The following is a 9,361-nucleotide window of genomic DNA, read 5'->3' as shown; positions in this document are numbered from 1 at the left end:
CACACCTCTAACAACACATTTTAAATTGAGCTACGGTCTTTGTCCTTCAAAAGATGATGAGAAAGAATATATGAAGAATATTGCTTGTGATTCTGATGTTAGAAGTCTTATGTATTCCATGGTTAGCACAAGACCAAATATTGCTCATGTTGTTGGTATTGTGAGCATGTTCCTTTCCAATCCTGGAAAAAAACATTGGGAAGCTATCAAATGAATATTGAGATATATCTTCGAGTTACATCAAGTTTGAGACTTTGCCTTGGGATTGAGAGTCCGAATGTTGGTTATGTCAACTATGATATGACAGGTGATGTTGATTCAAGAAAATTACTTCTTGATATTGGATTACTTTTGCAAGAGGAGTTGTTGCGTGGTAATTTAGGCTTCAAAAATGTGTTGCGTTCTCAACCGCTGAAGCTGAACTTATTGTAGAAACTAATACTTTTAAATAATTAATTTGGGTTAAAAAAACTACTATCTGAACTTGGTTTTGTGCAGGATAAATAAGGGTTTTTTTGTGATAGTCAAATTGCGATTTACCTTGAAAAAACTCAACATTTTATTTTAGATCGAAACACATTAATGTAAGGTATATATTAGATCTGAATGTAATCTTCATTGTAACACTTTATTTGCATTTGTATGTTCTTACCGATGAGGTGTCATTAACCTCTGCAGAATTAAGAAACTGTTATCTATCAACTTGTTCAAAATTTTATAAATTTGATTAATATCTTTGATTGAAAATCCTAATTTTCTGTTAACTGCATTTTATGATATTATTGTTCAGAAGCTTCTTATGTTGGGTTGATCTTAATTAGTTTTCCTAGTTCGGCTGATATCATCTAGTGATTTGGGCCAATTTATCTTGTTTTTCTTATCAGTTTTGTTGATTGATCAGAGGTATTTGTTTGAGAACAATACATGTGAGGCTTTCTATATTTGTTTTTAGGTTTTATCAATCTTGATGCATGATTCAACTGAAATATAGAATTAAAGGCTTCATGCTGACAAAAAGTAATTCCCCATGACATTTTTGGAAGCATCTTTACTAGTTACAATAAAATGATAACTCACATAAAGTAGAATCTTACAAAATACAACAACCTTAAAATAAAAATGATGAAGGTGAAACAATCACTTGGATGAAATCAGTCACTTAAGAAAGAATGGAAAACACTGTTTGTATGATAGTTAATCCGAGAAGAATCGAAGCCACAACAACGGATATAAATGCCCATGGGTTTTTGGTGTATTTATGCTTGAAGCTTCCAAACAATTTGTTCCATGGACACTCACAATATTTAGTCAAATCATTGGAAATTTTAAAATAAGCATAAGGATTTGACAGTACAATGTACCTCTTTAACTTCTTAAACATATTTTCAATAGATTTAAAATCTACCATTTGGTTGGTGATGATGTGGCGGCATATAAGCAACTCGACATCTTCAGTTGAGGCAATTAGATGATCCATGAAGACGACGTAATCACAGTAGTACCTATAGTTAGAAGAATAAATATTATCAACTGTACTTATAAGTAATTGCAAGTATATAATTTGATGATGATAATGCATATATATGTGCATGGTAGTACCTATTATTGGAGTCATGTTGTTGACATAACTCGAAAGCAATAAAGTTTCGGATTTCAATCTCAAAGTGATCATCTATAGTAATTTTTGGTATCGTCAACTTTCCGTTACTAAATGTTATGTTAAAAGTGCTTCCATATTGGTCTGTCCCCGCTTTCAACCTAACATTGGCTTCCTCTAGCTTTGTGGCCGAGTTGACAAAACAAAAATTTCCGTAATTGGATGATGGTGAAATATCCTCTTCCAAGCCTTTTTTGTAGAAGCAGCTTATAAAAGTATTGTGTTTTGGGGAAATGTCCTCTTTCAAGCCTTTTTTGTAGAAGCAGCTTGAAGTCTTGTGGGCAATCTCCAACAAATGTAACCGATGTTCAAATAATTCATCAATGAAGAATTTGTTCCACCATCTATACATTTCATACTTCCGACACAAAAACTTTATGGTCAATTCTTCGAGCTCCGTATCAAGGCTTAAGATAGTACTACTAATCTCGCTACACAAGATTTCGAGGATGAAAAATGGAATTTGGTTCTCAATTAATAAGAGGTCGTTTTGCAACTCATTTAATAAAACATCAGAGTTAATCACGGGATCATCTCTTAACGAGTTAGTGATATGTTTATACCCAAACAAGTTTAATGAGAAATCATAATATTCGTCTTTGTCCACAGATGTGGGAAAGAAGTCGGCTCTGGTTTCAAACCTACGAAAGAGCTCAATGATGAAGCATCCATCCAACACTAGCATTTGAGCCAGTTCGTCATTAGAAATACTGTTTATAGGCTCGGCGTAGTATTTTCTCACCTTCTCCACCTCTGGGGTGATGGCTTCGACCAATTTGTCCACACTCTGATTGCCAGAAAGTTGGAGCAATTGTTGCAGGTAACGAATCTTGTGCACCTCCATGGAAGCTAGGCGAGGTTTGCCTCTGTGGTAAGGCCCGATGGAGAGCACCTTTGGCTCGTAAGATTCCTCGTTTCCATTCCGCAATGATTCAGGAACCCTGAAGATGCATCTTTCCTCGTAAATGGGAGTTAACTTTGACACCATTCTTTCTATACGTATGGTCGCAGTTTCATTTCCGGTTATCGTCGCAGATTCCTTTCCACTTGTTACTATCTCCTCAATCTAGATTATAACATAAAAACTATTTAATCAACAATTAGCCATGCATTACAATTATAAACCGTCAAAACATAAATGAATTAACCTTTGTCTGCTGGAAACCATCACCAAATCGATTTCTAATAGCATCCCAGGCTTCTTTTGAACTCTTTGCTTCCATGATATAGGGAAATATAGTATCGGAAACTCCTTGTTGAATGAAATATAGAGCTTTCCCGTCTTTCATTCTACACTCTCTCAACCCCAACTTGGAATTCTCACAAAATCCCGTGTATCCTTGTTCCACCATATCCCATAATTCTTGAGAGAGAAACAATGACTTCATCTTTTTTCTCCATATTTCATATCCTTTCCCATCAAATACTGGAATGCCGGCCTCCATTCCTGTCTTTTCCGGACAATAAAATTCTACTCTTCACACTTTCATCACTCTCACCCATTTTATAAGGGAAATTTGACAGAAGGACCTTTGTAATAGGGAAATTTGACTAAATGACCTTAAAGATGGTTTTATTTGCGTGGGTGGTCAGTGCATAAATTTTTATTCGTTGGTGACACATTTTATTTTTTTGGACGAAAATGTTTTAATTCGTTGGTGCATAAATTTTATTTTTGACTGAATGACCTTAAAGATGGTTTTATTTGCATGGTTGGTCAGTGCAAAAATTTTTATTCGTTGGTCTCGCAACCAGGGTTGCGTATCGCGATTGTGGACTTTTCATAATGCACCCAATTGCTTATCGCAACGGGGGCATTTTCGTCCAAAAAAATAAAATGTGACACCAGCGCATTTAATTTTATGCGCTAGTCAAAAAGTCAAATAAAGCCATCTTTAGGGTCATTCTGTCAAATTTCCCCGTAATAGGGGTAAATGAGCTAGTGACCAGTGCATAATTGTAAATGCGCTGGTGACCACTTCATTTTTTTTTGACGAAATTGCCCCAGTCGCGAGACGCAACCCCGGTTGCGAGAAGCAACCGGCAATCGCGAGACGCAACCGATAATCGCGAGACGCAATTGTTTTTTTTTTTTGAAAAGTCCACAATCGCGAGATGCATTCGCGAAAGGACTTTTCACCGGCATCTACTTGCGTCTCGCAACAGGAGCAATTTCGTCCAAAAAATTTTAAGTGGTCACCCGCACAATATAATATATGCGCTAGTCACCCGCTCATTTGAAGTATTTATTAAGGTCATTTCGTCAAATTTCCCTTTTATAACATTATCTAGAATTAATGCAGCTACACCTGTTTGGTTTTTTTTCTTAAATCTAATCACAATAAACAATATCATTTATACATTACTTAAATAAAAATGATATGTACATAGATTAGGATTCGAATCATCATTAATGCGAATTTTAGAGTGAGTATAAATTAGGGTTTGAATAATAATTGTTAGGAATTTGAGAGTGTTAAATTTTTTTAATGAAATAATGTAACAATGATATTTGTGAAAATTTTATTTCCAAACTTTTACATTTTAATACGAATTTGACATGAAATATTTTCACAAAAACTTATAAATAATAAATTTAAAATACATAATTTTTTTTATGAATTAGATAATATATCATTCTATTTTAAGATACGAGTTTCTACTCATAAATACTCATATTTGTTTTAAATATTTATTTGTTTTAAATATTTATTTGAGTATAAATGAGTATGAATAACATGTGTTAATATAAAATTTAATTAATTGGCTAAAAAATTACATATAAAATATATATCTACACAAAATTATATATTAAATTCAACAATTATAATTAAGTTAAGGTGTTCAAATTCCACCAACGATACTTAGGGTTCGAATCTCATACGATAATATTTTAAAAAAAATTATTAAGAAAATTTATTTTTCAATAAGAATTTGACAAACATGGGATCAATAAATTTTCTTATATTTAAAAAAGAGTTTAGTTTTCTTATGATATTATATAAATTATTTATTAAAATCTAAAAAGAATATTACAAAATAATTTTGAGAGATAAAAATATTTTCTAGTTCTCACACAAATTTATAAATAATGAATTTCAAATGACAATTAAAAAAAAAATTACAAATAATATTGAAAACAACTATATATTTATCATTTCTTCTTTACTTGAAAGAGTTGATGTTAGGATCTAGGTCGCGGCTGGGGAACCGGGGTTGGGCCGGTTAGCGCGTCTCACTCAAAGGGTGGTGATTAATCCGGTTAGAGATTAATACCGGGGTTTCAATACTACACAAACTGTCACAAACCCTTGAACCAGGTTCAAGCGCGGAAGAGGTTTGTTTCAGGTTGAAGCAGCACAGTCACGAGATAGGTAGAACCGGTTTTGGATAAGACAGGTTTGAAAGTTGCTGGGTCGGTTTTGTAATTCAGTGATTCGGTTTAGGTAGTGTAGAGTCGGTCAAAGAGGTGTAAGTAGGTTAGTACAGATCGGTAAGAATGTAGAACCAGTAGAAAGTAAATAACAAGACAAGTTTTTATGGATGTTCGGAGATAAAACTCCTACGTCACCCCTCCTCTCGAAACCGCGAGAAGGATATTCACTAAAGAATACAAATACAATCCGATCGAGACTTATTTCCTGCTCGATAACACCCGTACAATTTTAACCGAAATTGTAAATACACACTTAAACTTAGCACTTAAGTTTTCTAGAGATAGAACACAATTTTATTACTTGTAAATTAATTGTCCACTATGTCCCACATTTACTCCTCTTCTGCTCCTCCTTTTATAGGTGAAATGTGCCAACGGTCACATTTCAATTTCTTGAATTTGATTGGTTGAGCAGAGGTTCAGTGATTCAGACCTGGCGGTCAACTTTTCAGACCTGGCGGTCTGTTCTTCCAGTATGTAGGTCAAACCGTCTAGGTTTGTCTTTTACTCAATATGGCAACTGTCTGTTGGGCAGTTGTCTGTACTTGGAAGATTGCCTTTCTGATTTATCCTGAAGTGGAGAGATCTTGTAGGACGGTTTTCTGCAGCCTGCAGACTGTCCTCAGACTTGTATGAATATGGAAATGTTCAGTCTGTTCCTTTGGTATCATTCTCAACAGATACCCGAAGTATCTTCTTATGCTGGTCGGTTATCTATGTTAACCGGGTGGCTTCCGGTTATTCCTTTGGCTTCTAAATGACCGACTGTCTGGTGTTTCCGGCCTTCAGTTTTGACCGATCTTGTCTTTCTTTGTGGGGTCATGTTTCTGGTCGGTTTGATAACTTGACCGGTGGAGCTTCTTAATCCGGTTGAGTACTTTGACCGGTCCGGTTCTTTATTTGTTCCTGCATAGGAGATTTGTTTGTATTAAGTTCTATTAACCGGTCTAATTTTATCTAACAATTTCTCCCTTTTTGATTATTTTATTTAAAATATTCAAAATCCTGTAAGATTGCAAATGTAGGCCGGTCTTGTGAGTTTTATTTGGCCGGATTTTTGGAAACTGACTTGGGAGGATTTTTCGAAATATTTTGGAAAATTTTGAGAAAATTTTGAAAAATTCTATCTTTTATCTTATCAATTTCTCCCTTTTTGATTATTTTATTTAAAATTATCAAAATTATGTAAGATTGCAAATGTAGGCCGGTTTCTAAAAATAACTTTATATATATAAGTAAACATAACCGCAAAAGGGAAAAATATTATATATGTAAAAGACCGAAGTAAACATAAGTAAAGGTTGAAAATAGAGCCCCTATTAGTTCAATTTGGATGGCAGGAAGTCATCCATCAGTTCATTTGTTGGTTGTCCTTTAGCCGGTTGAGCCGGTCTTGAAGAAGATCCTCCTACTCCCGTGGTAACCTGGTGAGGAGAGAACGGTTGACCGACCGTGTTGACTGAACCGCATTGAAAACTCTCTGTTTTTTAGGCGGCGGCTCGAGATCCTCTTCGAAGTCATCCTCGGTTTGCAGAGCGGGTTCGGTAGAGGGTCAACAACTGTCTCGTTGATTCTGCCCAGCATCTCGGCGACTTGAGCCTTCCTTGAGGGTGCTTTCCTTTTTCGTGTTGCCGGAGCCGAAAAGGAGGTAGTCGCCTTGGACTTTTTGTGAATCTTTTCGTAGTTGTGGTATGTTTCCTGTTGAGCCTTTAACCGGTTGGCCTCTTCAGCTTGTTTGGCCGCCACGGTTTTCGCGAGTTCGGATTTTTGGCCATTGATATTCGTAATCGTTCGTTGAAGTTCACATCAGACCGTGGTGCCACCTTCGTTTTCTGCGTCTCTTCGTCCAACGCATCTTGAAGTTCCTTAGCTGCTTGAGAGTTTGCCTCCTCAACCGCTTGACCTTTATCAGTTCATTCACTTGTTCGGTGACCGCCTTGAGGTCGGCTTCAAGTTTGGTGTTTCGTTCCTCAAGGAATGCATTCTTCTCTTCAACGCTTATGACCCGGTCGAGTGTTGAACCGGCTTCGGTGCTTGACCGCCCCAGGTCCTCATCGACCTTTGTAAGTCGTTGCTCGGTCTTCTCTTGAAACCGTTCCAAGTCATCCACCAACTTCGAAGTTTTGTCCTCCAAGGCTATGGTACGGTTAAGATGAGCATCGTACCGAACATCGGCGTCATGGTGGTTGGTTTCGACCGATGTGATCCGCTCGTTTGCCTTGCCAAGATCATCCCTTGTTGTCTCGGCCATCAGGAACGCTTGAACCGCGACTCTCTTAGCTTTCTTCTTCCAGGGCTTAACCGCGTCGTTGACAAACTCTTCAATGAGAGACTTGACTCTGCCCTCTGTGACGGTCGGTTCTGAGTTCCCGGTTTGAACGGTTGTGTGTAGGCCGGTGAGAGGAGTCTCTGTCCTTTCGTCGGTTACGTTGATACCATGATCCGCTAGAGGGGAGGCTGTCTCATTATCGCCTTGATTTTGACCGTCGGTATTCTCATGACGCGGAGAGTGCGTTGTATTTTTTTGTTCGCGCACCGCTCCAAGCCGCGCCACATCGTCGATGAACTCCCCTTTCTTTACCGCAAGTAAGTCCAACACCAGGAGTTATAGTTTAGACTTCGGTGTTCCCGCAACATACCTTTCTGTATGTTTCCGAATATGTTCGGCTAGCTTTTGTAGCCGAGCACGCGGTTCCACTATTGCGTGTCGGTCCAAGGCTTCGCTGGGATCCTTGGCTTTTGTTAGGTTGATGACGTCCTCCTCTATCTCTTTCAACCTTCTGAAACTTTGTCCATTGGCTAGTCCCGGTAGCATATGTTTGTAGAATTTGTCGCACCGGTACCGGAACCACTCATAGTATACTTCAGATGCCTCGTGAGCCTGCAGATCAATTTCTTCCATGATTATGCGTACTGTAGTTTCGGCCATTTCCTGGTCGTTGTTATCGGGAACGTCTTCCTCCCCATAGCCGTCTGCACCGGTTTCTTCAAGTTCAAGACTGGCCGATTGTTCCTCTTCCATCGGTCCTTTTCCTTTACCGGACAGATTTTCTTCGGTATTATCTGAAGCAGTTCGGTCTGAGCTGGAGGTCGAATCGTCCTCATCCCGCGTTTCAGAGGGTGGGTCCGCGAATTCTATCGGTTGTTTGTCCTTCTTGCTTCCGGATCTTCCCTTTACCGGAGCAGGTTTCTTAGCGGCAGACTTCTTCCTTCGGCCACCTGTAGAACCGGGGGCCGGCTTTTTCTTCTCCAGGAATTGGCAGGATCTTATTATTTTGCTCGACGAGAGAACCTCCTTTGCCCAGTTAATATTTATGCCGTTTAGTAAACCGGCAAGCATCTCGATTTTTGCCTTGGTGAGGTTGTCGAAATTTCCCTCTCTCGCCTGAACCGACTTGGTGAAGATGTCACATAGCGGTATGTATTCCGGTTGTAGTGTTGATTTCTTATCGGAGACTTCTACAGGAACCGCGATTGCCGAGAGAATCTAGCAAGCTGCCTCGAAGGTTTGTCGATCTAGATCCATCGAACTGTTGCGTCCATCTGTTGGTAGGCGTAGGATTTCAGCAACCGACTCTTCGGTTATGTCGAACTGTTGACCGCCGACGGTTGCGGTTATTGTTCTGCCGGAAAGGGATGCGGTTTTAAAGAATTCTTCAACCGCTTCTTTGTATAGAACAAACGGACCACCTAGGAAGTATTCGAGACCGGCCTCGGAAATCCGGGATACAACTTCCTTTGCCGGAGCCGAACCGTTTTGTCTGATTTCTTCAAAGTCTACCTGGATGATATGTTTGAACAATGCGGAATCACGACCCATTGTTGATGATTGAATCGAGAGAGCAAGAGAAAACCCGCTTTGAAAGAGTTTGAGAGCTAGAGAGAGAAAGTCGATTCGCGTGAGAATGAAATGAAATGACTAAGGACCCTTTTATAGGTGCGGTTTGGAAGCCCAACCGTCACAAACCGTCCCATCAGGTTTGGGCGGGAATTTTCCCTCCAAGTGGTTTGGGCGGCAAACCAAGGGCGGCAAACCGTGGGCGGCAAATCAAGGGCGACAAACAAAAGGGCGGGATGTTTGAGCGGGAGTTTTTGGGCGGGAAATTTCCCTCCAAAAATTCCGAGTCGACTTTTGGTTTCAGTTTTAATGAAACGGTCCCTTTATGAAGAGATGTGATTTAATAACCGCGAAGATGTGGTTTATGACTTTAACCGGATTTTTAGTGAAGACAAAGTGATTTATTGATATTGACCGGTTAGTTGGATGG

At 38.9% G+C, this 9,361-nt stretch overlaps 1 protein-coding gene across 1 annotated transcript; it reads right to left on the bottom strand.

Annotated features, from left to right (window-relative positions):
* Positions 1–1,054: 1,054 nt before the first annotated feature.
* LOC124940318 (UPF0481 protein At3g47200-like) lies at positions 1,055–3,104 on the bottom strand. The gene is made up of 3 exons (XM_047480830.1): positions 2,806–3,104; positions 1,600–2,723; positions 1,055–1,502 (listed from the first exon to the last, which is right to left on the bottom strand). Exons 1-3 carry the CDS (start codon positions 3,100–3,102, stop codon positions 1,160–1,162), a joined length of 1,764 nt encoding a protein of 587 aa, XP_047336786.1. The 5' UTR covers positions 3,103–3,104; the 3' UTR covers positions 1,055–1,159.
* Positions 3,105–9,361: the final 6,257 nt, after the last annotated feature.

The sequence above is a fragment of the Impatiens glandulifera genome, chromosome 1 (assembly GCF_907164915.1).
Source record: "Impatiens glandulifera chromosome 1, dImpGla2.1, whole genome shotgun sequence".
NCBI lineage: Eukaryota > Viridiplantae > Streptophyta > Magnoliopsida > Ericales > Balsaminaceae > Impatiens > Impatiens glandulifera.
Note: the sequence above shows the minus strand (reverse complement) of the source record. Positions and strands in the feature narration are given on the sequence as shown.

Excerpts from the sequence above, each read along its gene's own strand:
- LOC124940318 (XM_047480830.1), bottom strand. The coding sequence starts at position 3,102 with ATGGAGGCCGGCATTCCAGTATTTGATGGGAAAGGATATGAAATATGG. Across the intron at positions 2,724-2,805 it reads ATGGTTTCCAGCAGACAAAG|ATTGAGGAGATAGTAACAAG; the intron begins GTTAATTCATTT and ends GTTATAATCTAG. Across the intron at positions 1,503-1,599 it reads CAACATGACTCCAATAATAG|GTACTACTGTGATTACGTCG; the intron begins GTACTACCATGC and ends TTCTAACTATAG.